We start from the raw sequence: 26,623 nt of genomic DNA on the forward strand, positions 1-26,623 counted from the left end.
AATCCTTTCCTTTATCTTCTTTTTTCCGTATGGCCTCATCGCCGACTGCCACCCACGAGACTTCTCTCTCCCGTGCCCGTAGCTCAATGCTTCCTCCGTTCTCTTCGAGGCGACTATCTATCTCAAAGAATTCAAGGTCAAACTCTGCAATTGAGAGCCTCGATGAATTCTTCACGAGCTCTATCTTGCGGTCTAGAGCGGCCAGTTCGAGTTGGAGTCTTCGCACTTCTGCGTCTCTCGCGCGTGCCCTTCTTTCACGAGCAGCGTCTGCCTCTCTCTCCAACCATTCCCTGAGCTCAGCGCCCGCCAGTCCTAGCCCTTTGCCAATCTTGAGCAAATTGTCTAATTCCATGTCGGCTGCCAAATACTCTCCTCTCCGCCAAAAGTAAAACCTCCTCAACTCTCTGTAAAATATTCAGAGAGTCCTGCCGTGGACGCCATTTTTGTGATGCAGGTTGTTTTTACGATAAGGAGGTGTTAATCTGATCAGGCGGGGAAGGACGAGGCTGTTGGCTGCGGACAAGGACAACGTGTATTTACGGGACAAATCACTGAAAAAATAGATAAATGAGCATTAACATAATCAAGTCACGAGGGGTAATGTCCTACGCAACAAAGTTCGCGCCCCAAAATAGTTCGCGCTCACGTGTGGAAGTTGTTGACGTCTGTGAGCTGGGTAGGTGCACTTGGCTCGGTGCGCTGGTCAGTATGCTTGAGCGGTGTGCTGACGCGAGGCCCTAGTCGGTAGCGCTGCTGCTGGTCGATGCAAAGAGCTTCTTGCTTGAAGGATTTCAGAGCCTTTCTGACGCTGCTACTCGGTGGCTCGAAGAGACCTGGTGTAGCTCGGCGCGGAGATCTCCTGGGCGTTCACACCCAGCAGAGAGTCTCCAGGAGAAAGGCGCGGCTCGGAGCGGAGGTTCCCCGAACGTTAGCGTCCGGCAGGTCGCTCCCCGAACCTCGTTCTTCCTGCTTCTCCGTGCCACCCCCGTCTTCTTCCTCCTCCTTCTTCTCTCCCGCGCCCTTCTACCGCCTCCGCACACCTCGTCTTCCTCGCTTCTACGTGCCGACCCCTGTGCGGTGAGCAGCGCCTCCTCACACCAGGCTTAATCATGTGATTTCAGACACAAAATAGTGAGTCATTTTTTTGACAGTGCACTGAAGCAGTGCGTGCACTTTGATCCGCTGCCTCTGCAGTCATTTGAACCTCAATGATCTTGTGTGTGAGTTGGTCTTTGTGTTTAGCAACAAGTGCACTTATTGCAGAGCAGTGCAGCCACATATCCTGCAGTTGACTGCCAGCCGTACTTCCAATTCCTTCAAACTTGTTAGGCTGCCTCATCGAGTCTTTATAAGGGCTGTAAATACAAAATACAAGTTTGTTTTATTCGAAATATTTGGTGCTTTGTACTACGCCCAATGCTTGTATGGAAGCAAAGGCTGCTTTATTAACTGAAAAATTAAACATTTAGAGCCAATATTTTGATTCTCCCACAAAATCGTGTGTTTGGCCACGCAGTCAAAGCAAAGGCATATTCATAAAATGTGCCTAAAACGAATGTTGTTATGTTGACTAAGGCTGCTGCTAAGGGTGATATGTTAAAATTTTTAGATGCGGCGCATCTCTTGCTCTGAGGCATGTCCCTCCTGCGTCGGCGGCGTCCGCACGCCACCTGCGCATGCGCGACTCTCCTCCGTTCTTCTCTCCGACAGCTGTGCGCAACACTCTCACTCCGTCTCATTATCATAAACAACAGCTGCGTGCACGCGCTTTCACTCCGCTCCGGTCGGGCAAGTGCGCACATGCACGACTCTCCTCCGCTGTCGCTTCTCCTTCAGGCGCTGTGACTATAAAGCGGGTAGCGCGCTGCGGCGGTTCACTCAGCGCTCACTGTCGTTCGACTTCGCGTCACTTTGCTTGACGACTGCGTGCTTGACTCGATTCTTCCGATGAAGACGTGATGGAAGCGACGGTCCCTTCAGCGAGTGGTGTGACACAATCCAATACCAGCGTCACTCCAAACGCTAAAGTAAAATTACGCCCATCTTCCCGCGTATGAGAACACTCGCATGTGATGGAATGCATCATACGCGATCACAACACGTTTCACCCGATTTAGAAAATCAACCCAATGGAAACGCCAATTGAACCCCCCGATGCGTCGCATCACATCAGGGTTCCCTCGCGGGAAGATGGGCGTAATTTTGCCTTCTTTACGGTCTGCCTTCATAGGTGGGGCGATAGTACCGATCAAAGACTGCTGCCCACACTTGATCTGTCTTTGACTGCATTTGTACCTGGCTTAAAATTGTTATAGGTTGATAGTAATCATTCCTGAAAAATTAAATATGCTCAACAACCAAGGTCAAGTAAGGTAAGTGGCGATGCCGCTTATGCCAAATGGTCACTGTCGTGTCAGACAAGACGAATGTGCTCGATGGCTGTGCAGCTTTGACCAGCATACTGCGTGCTGTACGCACTGGTGCTTCTATGTTTACATGTTTGTTTGTAACTTCCATTGTTTACCCCATCACTCTTCCTGTTATAAAAAGCATGTGCACTAAATTTAGGCGAAAAGAGCACATTCTGCAAGCTTACAATCCCCGTTTAATTTGCATTAAATACTGCCGGTCTCGGCCAATCGCAACGAGCTCCCATAACACGTCCTGAGCTCAGTTACGGCAAAGTATCACTGAAAAAAATTCCTGCCCTTCAAATGTCAAAATTCTGAGGTGTACAGTCTCTCCAGGGCTTCTATGTAAACTATTCATAAAAAGAGTTTCAGACACACTGAAAAAGTTCTGCTATCAAGCCACATTTTGGAGAACCCAAATACGCGAGCTATCACATGGAAGCATTGCATGAACAGCGCGAATGGAAAACCCTATTACCAGTGTGCTACTCCAAGGTCTCTCCAGTGGGGTTGCCTCCTTTCACTGATTGGGTTGAAAAAAAGACGCCACGTTTTTTAACACGAAAGTGTTTTACGCCCAGGTACACAAAGGTTTTGGTGACGTGATATCCGTCACAGAAATGACGTCGCCAGAAAAAGTGCCAGTGACGCGGCGGCACCCGGTTTTGAGCGCACGACTCTCTGGCCGCAACGGGAGGTTCGTGGCGCTCTTCCCACTGCACTACGAACCGAGATGTGAGCAACTGTACGAACGCGCCTTACGTCTTTCCCTATGACTCACTCAGATGGTGCACGCCATCTAGAAGAGGCGAAGCGATGTGGTGCATCATGACGCTGATGAGCGCCGACAGTTGGTGCCTGAATGCCAGCGCCTTCACGTACGGGGGACACGCATGAATTGAGGCACCCTCCCCTGTTTTTTGTTTTTTGTGTGTCCGTGTCACTTCGTCTTGCGGGGTCAGGCTCGCGCGCAAGGAGGTTCCTTTAACATGCAACTGCTCCTGTGAAGGCCCCTTTCACTTTCGTATTTTGCCAATTCCTGTCAAAGAGGGATCAACCACATTTTTTTATTGACATGCAATGCCATTTCTTATAGCATTTTCCTCCAAAGAAATCAGCATCACGTTTGCACTGAAGGCGATTGAGATTTTGGCTATTGCTCTGAATAAGCTGCACTGAAAAGTAACAGCACTTGCTAAACGCACCGGCGGCATTTTGTTGTGTTGTCCTCCCTTTGGTCTCCTCCATCTCAGGAATCGTGCTCGCCCACGTATTTCCTTTGCTAAAGTGTCTTTGCACAGCTTGTCAATACATATTTATTGCCATAGTTGCTGTGCTTACGGTCACAACAGGCCAAAAACCCGCCAATATCGGCCGGTTTTCGGTCCAGACCAGCAACCGGCCCGCTGTCTAAAAAACCAGTCGGGCTCGTCCAAAACTGGTCATTGTGGCAACCCTACCCTCCCCGGCGTAATGAGTAAAACTGAGATGAATGGTAACTTCCCTCATCATTATCATCATCAGCAGCAGCAGCAGCAGCAGCAGCCTATCTACGCCAACTGCACGGCAACGGCCTCTCCCATTAATCTCCAATTATGCGGGTCCTGTGCGAACTTCCCTCAATGTTACCCTTATTTGGAAGACAGGGAATTCCCCATGACTACCTTTCGCTCATACATTAAATGCAAATTGCTAATGAACTATCGGCCACAAGCAGTAATGTTAGTTTTTATCTAAATGTTTATGATAACGTTCAGTGCATAACGTTAGTAGGTGGCGTGCAGTCTCCCATGGCCCAATTGTGCACCCAAAAAGTACCCTCAACATGAGTTGCTTGACAGCTGCCACCGCCATCAGTAGAAATAGGCAACATTTTGAGAATACCCTTGCTGAGGAAAGGTATGCCGTATTTTTCAGTGTATAAGTCACACTTTTGTATAAGTCGCACCCCCCTCAAAACGGCAGTTTTTCCGGAAAAAAAAACGTATATAAGTCCCACCGGTGTATAAGATGCACCGGTGTACAAAACACACTTGTTAAGCAGGTAAACTCATAGAGGATCAGTTCGTTAGAAAATGCAGCAAAAGCCTCTGAACGCATCCCCTGGTAAGCAGCGGTAGACACGTGCATCTACCATCTAAAGTCTAGACAGAACTTTAAAAAAAAAAAGGATTTACTGATACACACAGATGGCATGTTCTTACAGAGAGTGTTTAAGCAAAACCATCGAAGCCATCTTCTGACTCGCTAACAAATCATTCATTTAGACCATAGAGCTGTGTCTCTTAACAGGCGCTGACATCACGCAGCACACAGGCACCTTTTCGAGCGCGGACCACGCACGGCTGGCACGTACCAAATTTATTCCATACATAAGTCACATCGGTGGATAAGATGCACCAACGAAAATTTCAGAAAAAAAAAACGCGACTTATACACCGGAAAATACGGTAGCAGAAACTGAAAAAAAGGGCTCACAGGGCAACCAAATGAGGAAGAGAAATTATACGCAAGTAACCTCAGCCGGGCACTTAATGCTGAACTGCTTGGCTGGATGCTTGCGCTTCGGGGCTCACCACGTAGCGCAATCTGTGGACTCAGCCTTTTCGATCGAACTGGCTTTCGCCTCATCTCCATGCTCTGCAGAAAGATGATAAAGGTAATTTCTACAACCACCTCAGAAGTTTCAGGCACCTGTATTCTAAACCCTGTGCAGCTTTTCATGGCTAACCAGGTTCCCTTTCTTAGCAAAGCCCCTCTGGCAGGTCTTGCAGACGTGTGGCTTTTCACCTGAGTGCAATTTTTCATGCCCAACCAGGGTATCCTTCTGAGCAAAGCTCTTTTGGCAAAACCGGCAAACATACGGTCGTTCACCACTGTGCAATAATTCGTGTCTAGCCAGGGTATCTTTCTTCCCAAAGCCTACTTGACAGACATCACACATGTACACCCTTTCACCAGTATGCAATTTCTCGTGCCTAAGCAGGCTATCCTTCTTCGGGAAGCTCATGCCACAGGTGCCGCAGGCGTGGAGATTTGTGACAGTGTGCAGCTTTTGGTGCCCAAGCAGGTTTTCTTTCTTCGCAAAGCTCTTCTGACAGCTATCGCAAACGTAAGGCCTTTCACCGGAGTGAGATTTCTGGTGCCTAACAAGATTATCTTTTTTTGCAAAGGTTTTCTGGCAGGCGCCACAAGTGTACGGCTTGTTCCCTGCATGCAACATTTCGTGGGCTACCAGGTGCGCCTTCTGGGTAAACTCTTTCCGACAGATACTACATACAAATGGCCTTTCGCCGCTGTGGGACCTCCTGTGCCGATTCAAATTTCCTTTCTTAATAAACGCTTTCTGACATATATCACATACATGCGGTTTTTCACCACTATGCAGCTTCATGTGGTTCACTAGTATCCCTTTCTGTGTGAATCTCTTCTGGCAGATCTCGCATAAGTAAGGTCTTTCATCAGTGTGCACTCTGCTGTGTGCGAGAAGATCGCATTCCTGAGCAAAGACTTTCTTGCAGGCATTGCAGGTGTAAGGCAGTTCGCTGACATCCACGGTTTCATAAATGATGAAGGGGGTCTTCAAAAGGCTGCACTGCTGACTGGATTCGCACGCATACGGCTGCCCTCCGAAACTGATCCTCTCGTGATCGTTGGTTGGGTCCCTATGGCGACAAAAAAGAAAAAAAAAGAACTTTTATGTGTAGTACCATACTGGCAACTGACATATGCTACTTTTACCTAACCCGACAGTTCTAATAAAAGTGAGAAATAGAAGCAACTGGCAAGATATGTAAGACAGTGTTGGGTTGATGCGAAGTTCACATTTTATGGTGCTGACATCTTGAAAGTAGCATCTTTGATAAAGCAATAAATTTAAAAATTGAGAAAGGGGTTGGTGGAGGGTTGCTGAAGATATGTAAAGGATATGCTCACCACTTGTCTATTAATTTACCTATATTTAAAGTGAGTCCACAAAGCCTCACATAAAGTTTATTTCCCCATACCATGTTAGACAATGTTAAACAACATCGTGTTAAGGGGGACGTGGCTTTCCAAATCTACTTTTTTATTTCTTTGTGGATTTTGATGAAAATTGGCAGAGCAATGGAAATGCTTCTGTGATAACACCATAAAAATTTCAAAGTAATATTTTGAGAACTTTTTTATTTATTAAATTTTCTTTCTGTTCCGCTTGTACCAAGCTTGAGCGGCTTATAAAACACGATAGAAAACTTGTTCGAAGTGCTTTGCATTCCCAAATAAATGGACGAGGTCGTGACAGTTTTACAATGTTTTTTTACAACACAATGCTTTTTAGTTTTCATTTTTTTAGAGGTTAATGTGCAACAGGCATGTCGACTATGAACGACTAAAAAAAATCACAAAAAACAAATCTGGAAAACCAAGAGTGTAACGACCTGAACTGTTCATCAAAGAATGTAATGCAAGAAACGGAATCAAAATAGACCCAGCGGTCACAAAGAAATCCCTGGAACAAGCGACACAGGTGGCAAAAAAAACTGCTTTGAGAAAACAGCTTCGAAGTTGCAACATAGGTTTCGCTTATCAAAAGTCATCAGGGTTGTGGCCTTTTATGTCCTTTTGAACATTGGGATTCTGGAAAGCAATGCCTTGAAATTGGAGTGCCTTTTACAGCCTTTCTCTTTCCACAGAACATCATTTTCAGCTCCTCTGTGAAGAGTACATACCCCAGTTTGCAGACAAACAGGAGGGGGAGATGGGTTTCAATGGACTTTCAATGCAAAGTAGGTTAGCTGGTTGGCTGTATCACACTGGACAACCTCCCTTTGCAGTGTTCTCACCATGGCAGCAAGTGAAGCCTTTTTTTACTTAAATTTGGAAATTTTTGGGTTTTTTTTGTTTTATCATCTTGCCTGGCACAGCAACTTACTACTCATACGTGCAGGTGTAGGTTGCCAAAAGTTTGCATACCACAAGGATGCAAATGAGTTTGAAGCTTGGTAGAATATTCTGCATAACTCCCAACTTCAATGCAAGGGCATTTTTTTTACTACTTTTGACATTCAAGGCATGCAATATTTCTCACAGCACAGCCAGTATGCCAAGCCATAGATGTATGGCATCAATAATTTCCCTTAAAAAAAAATCACTGTAAATACTGCGACTGTAACGTACATTTTTAACGCAGAGAACATATTTTTATTCCTATATTACTAACTCAAACCTGTTTGCATGATTATTAGAAGTACACGGGAAACGTTGCACAAGAAAGGCAATATGGCTCGCGCGCATCGCTGCGCACGCTTACCGCGACATATCGTACTTTGATTATCCCTGATATGGCTGGTCAGGTCGCTTTTAAGATTAAATCTAACGTCGCAGGTATTATTTACAACTACTGGCATTCAATCGTAACCGGTTGCCCAGTCATGTGATGCTCCAATGCGCGTCGGCTATGCCGTGCGTGCCGCAGCGTTTGACGCGTCGACCGTTTCTTTCCCAAGGCTGGCGAGCCTACAGCCAAAACACAGCAATAACTAAGCGTGTAAACATCGCAAATCCAACAAAAATTCACTTCACGAACCGCTACCACAAGCGCGCACACTGCGTCACCCTCCGGGGTCTGGGGACGGTACAGTCATGCACACCACAAAGCGTTCGATGACCTCCGCCTTTCGAGCCACACAACTTCCCGTAATCTGGCTCGTGATCTCAGGCATTCCCATCGCGATAACGCCCGTGTTGAATACCACAGACTGAACAGAAACTTGGCCGAGTGAAGCAGCGAAAATGAACTCAAACCACACGCTACGCAGTTGAGGTGGCCGCCAGCTTGCATTGCGCTGCGACACCCAATCAGGAGGGTCGTTTTAAAGCACTCCGACCGGAGGACCAATAACGCGTCAGCATCTATTTCTAGCTCCGTTTGTGCGTTGTTTCTTTTCTTCCGTTTGTGCGTTTGTGAACGAAGGATGATAAAAGAGACGAGCGGAACCGGAAAGACGATCGCTCGGCCGATCTAACGATATCAAAATGGACGCGGCCGATGGCACCGATGCGGAGATACAGCACTCCAAAAATTGACGTTTTTTCGCCCTTTTGAGCTGATAGTTTGTCACCGCGCCTGGCAAAAGTATTTTTTATGTCACTTTGCGACGCTTTTCAGTGCAGAAACTTTGCAGACGCACAGAATAGGAAACATAGAAGCCGAATATGTGGGTTTCTAAAAAACGATGTTTTGGTCATTTTTCCAGAGTTGAAAGCTGCATCCAAACAATGTCCCAGCACCCGATGACAGGCTGCAGTCAGCTGCGCCAACAGTGAAAACAGCAGCATGGGCCCAGTGCAGCCGTGGTAGCAGCCGTGGTAGCACCCTTCCAGCCCAGTGCAGCCGTGGTAGCACCCTTCAGTGTTTGCTTACCAATAATGCTGCTAAAGAGGTGAGGGACGACCAGAAAAGAGAAACCTGCTGAAAAACTTGCGACAAGTGTTTCAGTGTGGGCATGCCAAGGAGTAATGACAGATGCTCACATACTGCCAAGCGTACTGTGCTTTCGAAACCAAATGCGTGCGCCTAGCTCAAGGGATGAAAGTTTTGGCAGTTTTTCCCACACATTTGACATTTGTCGCAGGGATTTCTCACTGCCCTCTCACACGGTCGCAACAGCCTTTAAAGAACGGGCACACCTAAAGTGCAATTAAAAAGGGGGAAAGCTCAGGGCAGTGCTGAGCGCTCAAGTGTTTTTTTTTTTTCTTGTGCTGTTTTATGCGCTGAGGCTACACCTAGGTTATGAGGCGGCCCGTAGCAGAGGGCTCTGAATTAATTTCGGCTGCCTGGCGATCATTAATGTGCGCCAAAATCTTGAACACATGGGCGTCTTTTGTTTTCGCCTACATCAGAAAAGCAGCCGCTGCGGCTGGGAATTGACCCCATGTCCTTGGGCTCAGCAGCACAACGCCTTAGCCACTGAACCACCGCAGTGTTTCCGAGAGCTTACGTCGCAGCTCTCAAAAGAAGAAGTGGCCTCCATACACCTCACTCTTTTGATTGCTTTGTTCTTCCTGACTCAAGTTTTGATTGCATTCCTTTTTGTGTAGGACATTTCCATTGATGCAAAATGTCAGCCTTCAAAGTTTGTGTGGCTGACTAAAGTTGTCTGGCCTTTGTGCACAGTCAAAATCTGGTTATATCGAACTCGCAAAAAAAAACCTATCGGTTCGATATAACATATAATTCGATATAAGCAAGCTAAGGAACTGAGCGTCATAAAAGCACATAGCATTTATAAAAATACTTTATTGGTGAAACTGCCTTACTTTTCCACAAAATAGACCTGCACAACCGAATAGACCTGTCCATGGACAACCTCACTGCTTGAAACAGTACACACTTCTCCACATCATGTGAAGAGTCGAAGCAGCTGAGGCTGCAACCTTTACCATTGCTACGAAGTGTTGGACTACTGCAAGTGCACCAATCATTTCGGAGGCTGTAAGTAAAGGACCGTCACTGCTTTCCTTGTTACCCCCGCTTTCACTTGTGCTCCGTGCATGTCGGTAATGTAGTCTTCCAAACTCTCCCTTAGTCACTACACCATCATCCACACTCACAAACTCCGTGACCATTGATCAGGCAATGGCATCCGGAAATTCTAACAGCTCGTTCCACACTTCGGCAACACCGGCCATGGCTTCGTTACACTCCTCAAGATTTTCACAGATATCACTGGCACGCAAAAGTCTGCAGATATGAAGCAATTTCGGGCTGTTTCTTTGGTGACATCTGCCCTGAACCTACTTCGAGAAGGTGTTCTTCGGGAATCTCGTACATCATCTTTTGTGACATCTGCCTAGAACCTACCTCGAGAAGCTGTCCTTCGGAAATCTCGTGCATTGTGGGGATGTCCAACTTCTCACCAAGTTCAAATCGATTAATGATGGCCAGCTTCACGGCGAAAGGCACATTCTGCCGCGCCACTAAATAAACCTTTATTTAGGGACACTAGTGCTAGCCACTATAGCTACCTTTCAGAAGAAAGCCCACAAAGCGCAAACACTGCAAACACAACAAACAAACAAAAACGAGAGCATGGGGGGCAGGCCAGGATCATTATCTGCGAGAGGGGGTGTCACCAGCTAACCCTACATGGCGCGATGGTGCAGTCACAGTCACGACAGGGAGAAACAGCGAGATAAAGAAGGAAGAGCTGCCCGCTGCTCATGAGTGGCAGCGCTAAACCACTTTAAGGGTGTGCCGGCGGAATTTCCCCTCTGCCACTGGAGAAAGCCAACTTTGGCGGCCACTTCTGCGTCATTTGGGGTTCAATATATCGGCAGTCGCTCACATGTTTTTTCACTACAAACGTACTTTATGCCATATCTTCTCACTGCAAATATACTGTGACCAGATAGTTCCATATCAAGGATAATTCGATGTAAACGGGTTTAATACACTCGGGTTCGACTGTAGGCAGTTATTTGCATAAATTTGCCTCAACTAAATGCCTTGTACAGCTTTAGTGTCGATTGGACTTCGAGTTTGCCGGCAATGCGGTGATGTTTTCAGTGTTGTTCTGTTGCATGCCTTACTAAGCCAGGGCCGTTCCAGTGGGGTGCTTCGTTCAGTGCCTGACCAGATGGAGTCACCTAAGAGACCAGCACAACACCGATAAACCAAGGCCTGGGAATGAGCACCTACCAAGGTCAACTCATCAAAACCATCCCTCTGGCCAATGGTTGATGACTCTTATCCATCGGGACCTCTAGCCCCCCGTGGAGAAGCTGTTACAAATCGACTGTGTGTGCGTGGCCTCCCGCAGCGCACAGCGCACCGGCATACCCTAATACTTTCTTGCATAGCACTGATGCTGGAAGAGGAAGACCATTTCCTTTGCTCATGCGACTTGACGAATACGGCACGGCCAGAACCCTCATGAACAAGCAGGAGCCAGGTGTAGTGGCCAGTGATGACGGCAGCATCTGACTTATTGTTTCTCCGGCTCTGCAAAAGTTCTTTCGCTTGTGTGTGTTTAACTTTAAAGTCTGTTGGACTTGTCCTTTCTCACCCTCCTTCCGGCACAGCGTGCACTGGCTTTAATCACGGGATCTTTGGCGGGTGTTTTGTGTTTTTGTGTACTTCTTGGTGTCATTGGCAACCAATGGATGCATGTTGACCATTGGAATTTCTGGTTAGAAAAGCTCGCCTCTCTGCAAGTCAGTCAGTGCGTCGTTTCGGAGTCAAAGTCCAAACTCAGACGACAATCAAGGAATCCTTCATGAGACAGCTTCACATTCAACCATCATCGCCATTAGACAAAGGGGTGTATGATTTTTTTGTAAATCTTACGTCTTAAAAATCTGCAGAAATTCAGAGAATTTTCCACTAATGTGTAGCAATGTTATGCGATGCGATGCGATGAGGCTTTGAGGGGGGGGGGGGGAGGTAGGAGGAAAAGGCCCGAAACTGTCTGGCGAAGGGTGCCGACACCTTATCAGGCCTCAATGTTATGCCACTTGTCTATACTGTGAGTTCTTTACAGCCACATATTTTGGTTTTTCAAAATTCTGTTCCACCAATAACCTCCATTAAAGGCCAACTGCACTCAAATTTCACCTCAACCAAATTTATTTTTAATGTGCAGTAAGTACCACCAAATCAGCTGCAACACGAGTGGTAGTCCTGAGAAACGCCTCGTTAATCAGTCAGAAGTGTTTAAAAAAATCTCTGGCCACCAGCCACGCAGCTGGAGAACCAGTCGAGCTCTGCAGAGGACGCTTCACCCACTTGCTGCCCCGTGCGCGTGTGAAGCTTGCGCGCAGGCTTGCTCCCGAGCTACTGACCATTCGGCCACTCGCTTGCCGGCTGCAACGTCATTTTACGGCCGCACTCTCCTCAATTTCGGTTTCAAAATCTCTGATTTTTGCTGAGCGCTTGTGCTGTCCACGCGCGTATCTCAGCTGTTGTATTTTGCCTCTCGCTTTCTTTTTCAGCAGAGTGTTTTCAAGACGTTGAAATTGAGTGCAGTTGGCCTTTAAGTGCTATTATTATGATTACAGGTGGAACTTCCACCAAATCTGCATTTTCGAAATGCAGGGCATAACACGGTTCTCCACTTTTCGCTATTTCTTCATTTTTTTAATTTTCTGTTTTTCAAAATTCTGTTCGGCCAATTATCTCCATTTACACTGTTATAACGATTACAGGTGGAACTTCTGCTAAATTTTTATTTTTTGTAAGAATGCATGGCCTCCCATGGTTTGCGACTTTTTGCTATTTGTTTCTATTTTTCTTATTTTTTGGTTTCTTGCTATTCTATCCGATTAATTATTTCTGTTAACACTATTAGAATGATTACAGGGGAGACATCCCCAAAATCTGCATTTCTGTGGAAATGCAGGGCTTTCGGCAGTTTGCCAATTTTCGCTGTTTTTTCTTATTTTTCAAATTCTGTTTGACCAATTACCTCCATTTATGCCACCATAACAATTAAAAGTGGAACTTCCCCCATATCTGCATTTTTGTGGAAAGGCACGGCTTTACATGATTCTGGCTGTGCGGGTACTGGCAAAGAATGCTACGCATTAAAAAATGAGTTGTCTGGCTCCAAGCTAGTAGAACCTGAGATAAAGCTTTCTTGAGAAGAAAGCATTCACACTGCAGCACTTGCTTTATTATCAAGGACATGGGCCAAATCTCTCTCATTCTCGCAAGGTTGCGAATATTGCAAAGCCGGACAGAATGTTCACCAGACCTTTTGGCACTCCAGCATCGACAGCATGCGGATCTGCAGGATGGTAGCAAGTATGAAACCTTGCTGCAACGAAACTGCGCCATGACAAGGTTGCGATGCAAGTTTAGCAGCTTCAGTTTTCAGCGAAGGTAGACATTGCCCTTTTCAAGTTGGCGTGACAGCAGCCCAAGACATGCAGTTAGTAATACACTGTCACCAGAAGAAGCCGTGCATCAACCAGGAGCCTGCAGATGGGAAACTTTCCTACTTCAACCCCTTGTATTGCCAAATAAAAGCAGTGTTTCGGCCTCTCCGTGCAACAGGCAACAAATGAAAGACAGAGGACGCTACAAGGCTACACAGTCCAGCGCGTGCCTTTCGGTCATCTTTGAATGAGCTGCGATTTGGTCCCAGCTATACTCCTTTTAATATGGCCACCATCGAGCAGACAATGATCCTCATGGACTGCCTGGCATTTCGAAAGAACATAATCAGTGAAAGTTCTGTATGCATTGCCAATACTGCACATGCCTGGAGAGTATTCACCGTCGCACTAAAAACCCGTGCATGTGGCCACAAACTCCCGGCCTTCACTATTTTGGAGGAGCCAAGCTGCAACATTCTGGTGAAGCCGTTCACGAACATTTATGTACCATAACCGTTTCAATATTTCTTCACTGTAAGCTAGCAAAACCGCGCTATCACCACATTTCTTTTTCTCGTATCGAATGGCCATGTGGCTGCACCTATAAACAGATGGAGGTAATGAGACAAATTTCAAGGACAACTCTCCAGAGTTTGGGGACCGCCTTAACACTGACAACATAAAGCAACTGGTTAAAGTTGATGCTTGGGCGAGTTGGTGTTCCATAATCTTGAACCAGCTTCGTACTAAGAACACATTGTATAAGTCAGAATATACATCGAGATTTTTTACTGCAAAATTTGCCGAAATGTCACCCTTCGACCTATACAGAGGAACCGGCCAGCCAATCGGGCCAATCCAAGCCAGAAAGGCACCATTCCCAGCGACATCAATCAGACACGCCGCCCTCCTTTTTCGTTGCTTTCTTTTCTGTCAGTGAGTGTATGCGTGCTCAAGATAAGTTCAGGCCATTGGTGCCCGTTCACCACAGCATTTAAAAGGTCATATAGTAGGCTCAGGCTAACAGCAATTCGCCTGACTAGCGCCAGTTCAGTGTCACCGAAAAGAGTGCACACTACTACGAACTGAAGGGGCAGCTCTCATTATGCAACGTTCAGAAGACCTCGATTCATGGGCCGGCCAGCCAATCGGGCCAATCCAAGCCAGAAAGGCACCATTCCCAGCGACATCAATCAGACACGCCGCCCTCCTTTTTCGTTGCTTTCTTTTCTGTCAGTGAGTGTATGCGTGCTCAAGATAAGTTCAGACCATTGGTGCCCGTTCACCACAGCATTTAAAAGGTCATATAGTAGGCTCAGGCTAACAGCAATTCGCCTGACTAGCGCCAGTTCAGTGTCACCGAAAAGAATGCACACTACTACGAACTGAAGGGGCAGCTCTCATTATGCAACGTTCAGAAGACCTCGATTCATGGGCCGGCCAGCCAATCGGGCCAATCTAAGCCAGAAAGGCACCATTCCCAGCGACATCAATCAGACACGCCGCCCTCCTTTTTCGTTGCTTTCTTTTCTGTCAGTGAGTGTATGCGTGCTCAAGATAAGTTCAGGCCATTGGTGCCCGTTCACCACAGCATTTAAAAGGTCATATAGTAGGCTCAGGCTAACAGCAATTCGCCTGACTAGCGCCAGTTCAGTGTCACCGAAAAGAGTGCACACTACTACGAACTGAAGGGGCAGCTCTCATTATGCAACGTTCAGAAGACCTCGATTCATGGGCCGGCCAGCCAATCGGGCCAATCCAAGCCAGAAAGGCACCATTCCCAGCGACATCAATCAGACACGCCGCCCTCCTTTTTCGTTGCTTTCTTTTCTGTCAGTGAGTGTATGCGTGCTCAAGATAAGTTCAGGCCATTGGTGCCCGTTCACCACAGCATTTAAAAGGTCATATAGTAGGCTCAGGCTAACAGCAATTCGCCTGACTAGCGCCAGTTCAGTGTCACCGAAAAGAGTGCACACTACTACGAACTGAAGGGGCAGCTCTCATTATGCAACGTTCAGAAGACCTCGATTCATGGGCCGGCCAGCCAATCGGGCCAATCCAAGCCAGAAAGGCACCATTCCCAGCGACATCAATCAGACACGCCGCCCTCCTTTTTCGTTGCTTTCTTTTCTGTCAGTGAGTGTATGCGTGCTCAAGATAAGTTCAGGCCATTGGTGCCCGTTCACCACAGCATTTAAAAGGTCATATAGTAGGCTCAGGCTAACAGCAATTCGCCTGACTAGCGCAAGTTCAGTGTCACCGAAAAGAGTGCACACTACTACGAACTGAAGGGGCAGCTCTCATTATGCAACGTTCAGAAGACCTCGATTCATGGGCCGGCCAGCCAATCGGGCCAATCCAAGCCAGAAAGGCACCATTCCCAGCAACATCAATCAGACACGCCGCCCTCCTTTTTCGTTGCTTCCTTTTCTGTCAGTGAGTGTATGCGTGCTCAAGATAAGTTCAGGCCATTGGTGCCCGTTCACCACAGCATTTAAAAGGTCATATAGTAGGCTCAGGCTAACAGCAATTCGCCTGACTAGCGCCAGTTCAGTGTCACCAAAAAGAGTGCACACTACTACGAACTGAAGGGGCAGCTCTCATTATGCAACGTTCAGAAGACCTCGATTCATGGGCCGGCCAGCCAATCGGGCCAATCCAACCCAGAAAGGCACCATTCCCAGCGACATCAATCAGACACGCCGCCCTCCTTTTTCGTTGCTTTCTTTTCTGTCAGTGAGTGTATGCGTGCTCAAGATAAGTTCAGGCCATTGGTGCCCGTTCACCACAGCATTTAAAAGGTCATATAGTAGGCTCAGGCTAACAGCAATTCGCCTGACTAGCGCCAGTTCAGTGTCACCGAAAAGAGTGCACACTACTACGAACTGAAGGGGCAGCTCTCAATATGCAACGTTCAGAAGACCTCGATTCATGGGCCGGCCAGCCAATCGGGCCAATCCAAGCCAGAAAGGCACCATTCCCAGCGACATCAATCAGACACGCCGCCCTCCTTTTTCGTTGCTTTCTTTTCTGTCAGTGAGTGTATGCGTGCTCAAGATAAGTTCAGGCCATTGGTGCCCGTTCACCACAGCATTTAAAAGGTCATATAGTAGGCTCAGGCTAACAGCAATTCGCTGACTAGCGCCAGTTCAGTGTCACCGAAAAGAGTGCACACTACTACGAACTGAAGGGGCAGCTCTCATTATGCAACGTTCAGAAGACCTCGATTCATGGGCCGGCCAGCCAATCGGGCCAATCCAAGCCAGAAAGGCACCATTCCCAGCGACATCAATCAGACACGCCGCCCTCCTTTTTCGTTGCTTTCTTTTCTGTCAGTGAGTGTATGCGTGCTCAAGATAAGTTCAGGCCATTGGTGCCCGTTCACCACAGCATTTAAAAGGTCATATAGTAGGCTCAGGCTAACAGCAATTCGCCTGACTAGCGCCAGTTCAGTGTCACCGAAAAGAGTGCACACTACTACGAACTGAAGGGGCAGCTCTCATTATGCAACGTTCAGAAGACCTCGATTCATGGGCCGGCCAGCCAATCGGGCCAATCCAAGCCAGAAAGGCACCATTCCCAGCGACATCAATCAGACACGCCGCCCTCCTTTTTCGTTGCTTTCTTTTCTGTCAGTGAGTGTATGCGTGTTCAAGATAAGTTCAGGCCATTGGTGCCCGTTCACCACAGCATTTAAAAGGTCATATAGTAGGCTCAGGCTAACAGCAATTCGCCTGACTAGCGCCAGTTCAGTGTCACCGAAAAGAGTGCACACTACTACGAACTGAAGGGGCAGCTCTCATTATGCAACGTTCAGAAGACATCGATTCATGGGCCGGCCAGCCAATCGGGCCAATCCAAGCCAGAAAGGCACCATTCCCAGCGACATCAATCAGACACGCCGCCCTCCTTTTTCGTTGCTTTCTTTTCTGTCAGTGAGTGTATGCGTGCTCAAGATAAGTTCAGGCCATTGGTGCCCGTTCACCACAGCATTTAAAAGGTCATATAGTAGGCTCAGGCTAACAGCAATTCGCCTGACTAGCGCCAGTTCAGTGTCACCGAAAAGAGTGCACACTACTACGAACTGAAGGGGCAGCTCTCATTATGCAACGTTCAGAAGACCTCGATTCATGGGCCGGCCAGCCAATCGGGCCAATCTAAGCCAGAAAGGCACCATTCCCAGCGACATCAATCAGACACGCCGCCCTCCTTTTTCGTTGCTTTCTTTTCTGTCAGTGAGTGTATGCGTGCTCAAGATAAGTTCAGGCCATTGGTGCCCGTTCACCACAGCATTTAAAAGGTCATATAGTAGGCTCCGGCTAACAGCAATTCGCCTGACTAGCGCCAGTTCAGTGTCACCGAAAAGAGTGCACACTACTACGAACTGAAGGGGCAGCTCTCATTATGCAACGTTCAGAAGACCTCGATTCATGGGCCGGCCAGCCAATCGGGCCAATCCAACCCAGAAAGGCACCATTCCCAGCGACATCAATCAGACACGCCGCCCTCCTTTTTCGTTGCTTTCTTTTCTGTCAGTGAGTGTATGCGTGCTCAAGATAAGTTCAGGCCATTGGTGTCCGTTCACCACAGCATTTAAAAGGTCATATAGTAGGCTCAGGCTAACAGCAATTCGCCTGACTAGCGCCAGATCAGTGTCACCGAAAAGAGTGCACACTACTACGAACTGAAGGGGCAGCTCTCATTATGCAACGTTCAGAAGACCTCGATTCATGGGCCGGCCAGCCAATCGGGCCAATCCAAGCCAGAAAGGCACCATTCCCAGCGACATCAATCAGACACGCCGCCCTCCTTTTTCGTTGCTTTCTTTTCTGTCAGTGAGTGTATGCGTGCTCAAGATAAGTTCAGGCCATTGGTGCCCGTTCACCACAGCATTTAAAAGGTCATATAGTAGGCTCAGGCTAACAGCAATTCGCCTGACTAGCGCCAGTTCAGTGTCACCGAAAAGAGTGCACACTACTACGAACTGAAGGGGCAGCTCTCATTATGCAACGTTCAGAAGACCTCGATTCATGGGCCGGCCAGCCAATCGGGCCAATCCAACCCAGAAAGGCACCATTCCCAGCGACATCAATCAGACACGCCGCCCTCCTTTTTCGTTGCTTTCTTTTCTGTCAGTGAGTGTATGCGTGCTCAAGATAAGTTCAGGCCATTGGTGCCCGTTCACCACAGCATTTAAAAGGTCATATAGTAGGCTCAGGCTAACAGCAATTCGCCTTACTAGCGCCAGTTCAGTGTCACCAAAAAGAGTGCACACTATTACGAACTGAAGGGGCAGCTCTCATTATGCAACGTTCAGAAGACCTCGATTCATGGGCCGGCCAGCCAATCGGGCCAATCCAAGCCAGAAAGGCACCATTCCCAGCGACATCAATCAGACACGCCGCCCTCCTTTTTCGTTGCTTTCTTTTCTGTCAGTGAGTGTATGCGTGCTCAAGATAAGTTCAGGCCGTTGGTGCTCGTTCACCACAGCATTTAAAAGGTCATATAGTAGGCTCAGGCTAACAGCAATTCGCCTGACTAGCGCCAGTTCAGTGTCACCGAAAAGAGTGCACACTACTACGAACTGAAGGGGCAGCTCTCATTATGCAACGTTCAGAAGACCTCGATTCATGGGCCGGCCAGCCAATCGGGCCAATCCAAGCCAGAAAGGCACCATTCCCAGCGACATCAATCAGACACGCCGCCCTCCTTTTTCGTTGCTTTCTTTTCTGTCAGTGAGTGTATGCGTGCTCAAGATAAGTTCAGGCCGTTGGTGCCCGTTCACCACAGCATTTAAAAGGTCATATAGTAGGCTCAGGCTAACAGCAATTCGCCTGACTAGCGCCAGTTCAGTGTCACCGAAAAGAGTGCACACTACTACGAACTGAAGGGGCAGCTCTCATTATGCAACGTTCAGAAGACCTCGATTCATGGGCCGGCCAGCCAATCGGGCCAATCCAAGCCAGAAAGGCACCATTCCCAGCGACATCAATCAGACACGCCGCCCTCCTTTTTCGTTGCTTTCTTTTCTGTCAGTGAGTGTATGCGTGCTCAAGATAAGTTCAGGCCATTGGTGCCCGTTCACCACAGCATTTAAAAGGTCATATAGTAGGCTCAGGCTAACAGCAATTCGCCTGACTAGCGCCAGTTCAGTGTCACCGAAAAGAGTGCACACTACTACGAACTGAAGGGGCAGCTCTCATTATGCAACGTTCAGAAGACCTCGATTCATGGGCCGGCCAGCCAATCGGGCCAATCCAAGCCAGAAAGGCACCATTCCCAGCGACATCAATCAGACACGCCGCCCTCCTTTTTCGTTGCTTTCTTTTCTGTCAGTGAGTGTATGCGTGCTCAAGATAAGTTCAGGCCGTTGGTGCTCGTTCACCACAGCATTTAAAAGGTCATATAGTAGGCTCAGGCTAACAGCAATTCGCCTGACTAGCGCCAGTTCAGTGTCACCGAAAAGAGTGCACACTACTACGAACTGAAGGGGCAGCTCTCATTATGCAACGTTCAGAAGACCTCGATTCATGGGCCGGCCAGCCAATCGGGCCAATCCAAGCCAGAAAGGCACCATTCCCAGCGACATCAATCAGACACGCCGCCCTCCTTTTTCGTTGCTTTCTTTTCTGTCAGTGAGTGTATGCGTGCTCAAGATAAGTTCAGGCCTTTGGTGCCCGTTCACCACAGCATTTAAAAGGTCATATAGTAGGCTCAGGCTAACAGCAATTCGCCTGACTAGCGCCAGTTCAGTGTCACCGAAAAGAGTTCACACTACTACGAACTGAAGGGGCAGCTCTCATTATGCAACGTTCAGAAGACCTCGATTCATGGGCCGGCCAGCCAATCGGGCCAATCCAAGCCAGAAAGGCACCATTCCCAGCGACATCAATCAGACACGCCGCCCTCCTTTTTCGTTGCTTTCTTTTCTGTCAGTGAGTGTATGCGTGCTCAAGATAAGTTCAGGCCGTTGGTGCCCGTTCACCACAGCATTTAAAAGGTCATATAGTAGGCTCAGGCTAACAGCAATTCGCCTGACTAGCGCCAGTTCAGTGTCACCGAAAAGAGTGCACACTACTACGAACTGAAGGGGCAGCTCTCATTATGCAACGTTCAGAAGACCTCGATTCATGGGCCGGCCAGCCAATCGGGCCAATCCAAGCCAGAAAGGCACCATTCCCAGCGACATCAATCAGACACGCCGCCCTCCTTTTTCGTTGCTTTCTTTTCTGTCAGTGAGTGTATGCGTGCTCAAGATAAGTTCAGGCCGTTGGTGCCCGTTCACCACAGCATTTAAAAGGTCATATAGTAGGCTCAGGCTAACAGCAATTCGCCTGACTAGCGCCAGTTCAGTGTCACCGAAAAGAGTGCACACTACTACGAACTGAAGGGGCAGCTCTCATTATGCAACGTTCAGAAGACCTCGATTCATGGGCCGGCCAGCCAATCGGGCCAATCCAAGCCAGAAAGGCACCATTCCCAGCAACATCAATCAGACACGCCGCCCTCCTTTTTCGTTGCTTTCTTTTCTGTCAGTGAGTGTATGCGTGCTCAAGATAAGTTCAGGCCGTTGGTGCCCGTTCACCACAGCATTTAAAAGGTCATATAGTAGGCTCAGGCTAACAGCAATTCGCCTGACTAGCGCCAGTTCAGTGTCACCGAAAAGAGTGCACACTACTACGAACTGAAGGGGCAGCTCTCATTATGCAACGTTCAGAAGACCTCGATTCATGGGCCGGCCAGCCAATCGGGCCAATCCAAGCCAGAAAGGCACCATTCCCAGCAACATCAATCAGACACGCCGCCCTCCTTTTTCGTTGCTTTCTTTTCTGTCAGTGAGTGTATGCGTGCTCAAGATAAGTTCAGCCCATTGGTGCCCGTTCACAGCATTTAAAAGGTCATATAGTAGGCTCAGGCTAACAGCAATTCGCCTGACTAGCGCCAGTTCAGTGTCACCAAAAAGAGTGCACACTATTACGAACTGAAGGGGCAGCTCTCATTATGCAACGTTCAGAAGACCTCGATTCATGGGCCGGCCAGCCAATCGGGCCAATCCAAGCCAGAAAGGCACCATTCCCAGCGACATCAATCAGACACGCCGCCCTCCTTTTTCGTTGCTTTCTTTTCTGTCAGTGAGTGTATGCGTGCTCAAGATAAGTTCAGGCCGTTGGTGCTCGTTCACCACAGCATTTAAAAGGTCATATAGTAGGCTCAGGCTAACAGCAATTCGCCTGACTAGCGCCAGTTCAGTGTCACCGAAAAGAGTGCACACTACTACGAACTGAAGGGGCAGCTCTCATTATGCAACGTTCAGAAGACCTCGATTCATGGGCCGGCCAGCCAATCGGGCCAATCCAAGCCAGAAAGGCACCATTCCCAGCGACATCAATCAGACACGCCGCCCTCCTTTTTCGTTGCTTTCTTTTCTGTCAGTGAGTGTATGCGTGCTCAAGATAAGTTCAGGCCGTTGGTGCCCGTTCACCACAGCATTTAAAAGGTCATATAGTAGGCTCAGGCTAACAGCAATTCGCCTGACTAGCGCCAGTTCAGTGTCACCGAAAAGAGTGCACACTACTACGAACTGAAGGGGCAGCTCTCATTATGCAACGTTCAGAAGACCTCGATTCATGGGCCGGCCAGCCAATCGGGCCAATCCAAGCCAGAAAGGCACCATTCCCAGCGACATCAATCAGACACGCCGCCCTCCTTTTTCGTTGCTTTCTTTTCTGTCAGTGAGTGTATGCGTGCTCAAGATAAGTTCAGGCCATTGGTGCCCGTTCACCACAGCATTTAAAAGGTCATATAGTAGGCTCAGGCTAACAGCAATTCGCCTGACTAGCGCCAGTTCAGTGTCACCGAAAAGAGTGCACACTACTACGAACTGAAGGGGCAGCTCTCATTATGCAACGTTCAGAAGACCTCGATTCATGGGCCGGCCAGCCAATCGGGCCAATCCAAGCCAGAAAGGCACCATTCCCAGCGACATCAATCAGACACGCCGCCCTCCTTTTTCGTTGCTTTCTTTTCTGTCAGTGAGTGTATGCGTGCTCAAGATAAGTTCAGGCCGTTGGTGCCCGTTCACCACAGCATTTAAAAGGTCATATAGTAGGCTCAGGCTAACAGCAATTCGCCTGACTAGCGCCAGTTCAGTGTCACCGAAAAGAGTGCACACTACTACGAACTGAAGGGGCAGCTCTCATTATGCAACGTTCAGAAGACCTCGATTCATGGGCCGGCCAGCCAATCGGGCCAATCCAACCCAGAAAGGCACCATTCCCAGCGACATCAATCAGACACGCCGCCCTCCTTTTTCGTTGCTTTCTTTTCTGTCAGTGAGTGTATGCGTGCTCAAGATAAGTTCAGGCCATTGGTGCCCGTTCACCACAGCATTTAAAAGGTCATATAGTAGGCTCAGGCTAACAGCAATTCGCCTGACTAGCGCCAGTTCAGTGTCACCGAAAAGAGTGCACACTATTACGAACTGAAGGGGCAGCTCTCATTATGCAACGTTCAGAAGACCTCGATTCATGGGCCGGCCAGCCAATCGGGCCAATCCAAGCCAGAAAGGCACCATTCCCAGCGACATCAATCAGACACGCCGCCCTCCTTTTTCGTTGCTTTCTTTTCTGTCAGTGAGTGTATGCGTGCTCAAGATAAGTTCAGGCCGTTGGTGCTCGTTCACCACAGCATTTAAAAGGTCATATAGTAGGCTCAGGCTAACAGCAATTCGCCTGACTAGCGCCAGTTCAGTGTCACCGAAAAGAGTGCACACTACTACGAACTGAAGGGGCAGCTCTCATTATGCAACGTTCAGAAGACCTCGATTCATGGGCCGGCCAGCCAATCGGGCCAATCCAAGCCAGAAAGGCACCATTCCCAGCGACATCAATCAGACACGCCGCCCTCCTTTTTCGTTGCTTTCTTTTCTGTCAGTGAGTGTATGCGTGCTCAAGATAAGTTCAGGCCGTTGGTGCCCGTTCACAACAGCATTTAAAAGGTCATATAGTAGGCTCAGGCTAACAGCAATTCGCCTGACTAGCGCCAGTTCAGTGTCACCGAAAAGAGTGCACACTACTACGAACTGAAGGGGCAGCTCTCATTATGCAACGTTCAGAAGACCTCGATTCATGGGCCGGCCAGCCAATCGGGCCAATCCAAGCCAGAAAGGCACCATTCCCAGCGACATCAATCAGACACGCCGCCCTCCTTTTTCGTTGCTTTCTTTTCTGTCAGTGAGTGTATGCGTGCTCAAGATAAGTTCAGGCCATTGGTGCCCGTTCACCAAAGCATTTAAAAGGTCATATAGTAGGCTCAGGCTAACAGCAATTCGCCTGACTAGCGCCAGTTCAGTGTCACCGAAAAGAGTGCACACTACTACGAACTGAAGGGGCAGCTCTCATTATGCAACGTTCAGAAGACCTCGATTCATGGGCCGGCCAGCCAATCGGGCCAATCCAAGCCAGAAAGGCACCATTCCCAGCGACATCAATCAGACACGCAGCCCTCCTTTTTCGTTGCTTTCTTTTCTGTCAGTGAGTGTATGCGTGCTCAAGATAAGTTCAGGCCGTTGGTGCTCGTTCACCACAGCATTTAAAAGGTCATATAGTAGGCTCAGGCTAACAGCAATTCGCCTGACTAGCGCCAGTTCAGTGTCACCGAAAAGAGTTCACACTACTACGAACTGAAGGGGCAGCTCTCATTATGCAACGTTCAGAAGACCTCGATTCATGGGCCGGCCAGCCAATCGGGCCAATCCAAGCCAGAAAGGCACCATTCCCAGCGACATCAATCAGACACGCCGCCCTCCTTTTTCGTTGCTTTCTTTTCTGTCAGTGAGTGTATGCGTGCTCAAGATAAGTTCAGGCCGTTGGTGCCCGTTCACCACAGCATTTAAAAGGTCATATAGTAGGCTCAGGCTAACAGCAATTCGCCTGACTAGCGCCAGTTCAGTGTCACCGAAAAGAGTGCACACTACTACGAACTGAAGGGGCAGCTCCCATTATGCAACGTTCAGAAGACCTCGATTCATGGGCCGGCCAGCCAATCGGGCCAATCCAAGCCAGAAAGGCACCATTCCCAGCGACATCAATCAGACACGCCGCCCTCCTTTTTCGTTGCTTTCTTTTCTGTCAGTGAGTGTATGCGTGCTCAAGATAAGTTCAGGCCGTTGGTGCCCGTTCACCACAGCATTTAAAAGGTCATATAGTAGGCTCAGGCTAACAGCAATTCGCCTGACTAGCGCCAGTTCAGTGTCACCGAAAAGAGTGCACACTACTACGAACTGAAGGGGCAGCTCTCATTATGCAACGTTCAGAAGACCTCGATTCATGGGCCGGCCAGCCAATCGGGCCAATCCAAGCCAGAAAGGCACCATTCCCAGCAACATCAATCAGACACGCCGCCCTCCTTTTTCGTTGCTTTCTTTTCTGTCAGTGAGTGTATGCGTGCTCAAGATAAGTTCAGGCCGTTGGTGCCCGTTCACCACAGCATTTAAAAGGTCATATAGTAGGCTCAGGCTAACAGCAATTCGCCTGACTAGCGCCAGTTCAGTGTCACCGAAAAGAGTGCACACTACTACGAACTGAAGGGGCAGCTCTCATTATGCAACGTTCAGAAGACCTCGATTCATGGGCCGGCCAGCCAATCGGGCCAATCCAACCCAGAAAGGCACCATTCCCAGCGACATCAATCAGACACGCCGCCCTCCTTTTTCGTTGCTTTCTTTTCTGTCAGTGAGTGTATGCGTGCTCAAGATAAGTTCAGGCCATTGGTGCCCGTTCACCACAGCATTTAAAAGGTCATATAGTAGGCTCAGGCTAACAGCAATTCGCCTGACTAGCGCCAGATCAGTGTCACCGAAAAGAGTGCACACTACTACGAACTGAAGGGGCAGCTCTCATTATGCAACGTTCAGAAGACCTCGATTCATGGGCCGGCCAGCCAATCGGGCCAATCCAAGCCAGAAAGGCACCATTCCCAGCGACATCAATCAGACACGCCGCCCTCCTTTTTCGTTGCTTTCTTTTCTGTCAGTGAGTGTATGCGTGCTCAAGATAAGTTCAGGCCATTGGTGCCCGTTCACCACAGCATTTAAAAGGTCATATAGTAGGCTCAGGCTAACAGCAATTCGCCTGACTAGCGCCAGTTCAGTGTCACCGAAAAGAGTGCACACTACTACGAACTGAAGGGGCAGCTCTCATTATGCAACGTTCAGAAGACCTCGATTCATGGGCCGGCCAGCCAATCGGGCCAATCCAAGCCAGAAAGGCACCATTCCCAGCGACATCAATCAGACACGCCGCCCTCCTTTTTCGTTGCTTTCTTTTCTGTCAGTGAGTGTATGCGTGCTCAAGATAAGTTCAGGCCATTGGTGCCCGTTCACCACAGCATTTAAAAGGTCATATAGTAGGCTCAGGCTAACAGCAATTCGCCTGACTAGCGCCAGTTCAGTGTCACCAAAAAGAGTGCACACTATTACGAACTGAAGGGGCAGCTCTCATTATGCAACGTTCAGAAGACCTCGATTCATGGGCCGGCCAGCCAATCGGGCCAATCCAAGCCAGAAAGGCACCATTCCCAGCGACATCAATCAGACACGCCGCCCTCCTTTTTCGTTGCTTTCTTTTCTGTCAGTGAGTGTATGCGTGCTCAAGATAAGTTCAGGCCGTTGGTGCTCGTTCACCACAGCATTTAAAAGGTCATATAGTAGGCTCAGGCTAACAGCAATTCGCCTGACTAGCGCCAGTTCAGTGTCACCGAAAAGAGTGCACACTACTACGAACTGAAGGGGCAGCTCTCATTATGCAACGTTCAGAAGACCTCGATTCATGGGCCGGCCAGCCAATCGGGCCAATCCAAGCCAGAAAGGCACCATTCCCAGCGACATCAATCAGACACGCCGCCCTCCTTTTTCGTTGCTTTCTTTTCTGTCAGTGAGTGTATGCGTGCTCAAGATAAGTTCAGGCCGTTGGTGCCCGTTCACAACAGCATTTAAAAGGTCATATAGTAGGCTCAGGCTAACAGCAATTCGCCTGACTAGCGCCAGTTCAGTGTCACCGAAAAGAGTGCACACTACTACGAACTGAAGGGGCAGCTCTCATTATGCAACGTTCAGAAGACCTCGATTCATGGGCCGGCCAGCCAATCGGGCCAATCCAAGCCAGAAAGGCACCATTCCCAGCGACATCAATCAGACACGCCGCCCTCCTTTTTCGTTGCTTTCTTTTCTGTCAGTGAGTGTATGCGTGCTCAAGATAAGTTCAGGCCATTGGTGCCCGTTCACCAAAGCATTTAAAAGGTCATATAGTAGGCTCAGGCTAACAGCAATTCGCCTGACTAGCGCCAGTTCAGTG

General features: G+C 48.6%; 1 protein-coding gene across 4 annotated transcripts in view; it reads right to left on the reverse strand.

Annotated features, from left to right (window-relative positions):
• LOC144158571 (uncharacterized) overlaps positions 1-26,623 on the reverse strand; it is a 114,808-nt gene that overhangs the window by 19,738 nt on the left and 68,447 nt on the right. For 3 of the 4 annotated variants that reach the window (XM_077689535.1, XM_077689533.1, XM_077689532.1), the window contains exon 5: positions 3,929-6,076. The exons of the other annotated variant lie outside the window; for it this stretch is intronic. In XM_077689535.1, coding sequence (XP_077545661.1) covers positions 5,113-6,076 — 964 coding nt within the window. In that variant the 3' untranslated portion in view covers positions 3,929-5,112. Of the gene's footprint in view, positions 1-3,928; positions 6,077-26,623 lie in introns of those variants that run through there. 4 annotated transcript variants of the gene reach the window in all.

Source organism: Haemaphysalis longicornis, unplaced genomic scaffold (genome assembly GCF_048455015.1).
Source record: "Haemaphysalis longicornis isolate Haplotype H1 unplaced genomic scaffold, Haemaphysalis longicornis Haplotype H1 scaffold_10, whole genome shotgun sequence".
Classification (NCBI taxonomy): domain Eukaryota; kingdom Metazoa; phylum Arthropoda; class Arachnida; order Ixodida; family Ixodidae; genus Haemaphysalis; species Haemaphysalis longicornis.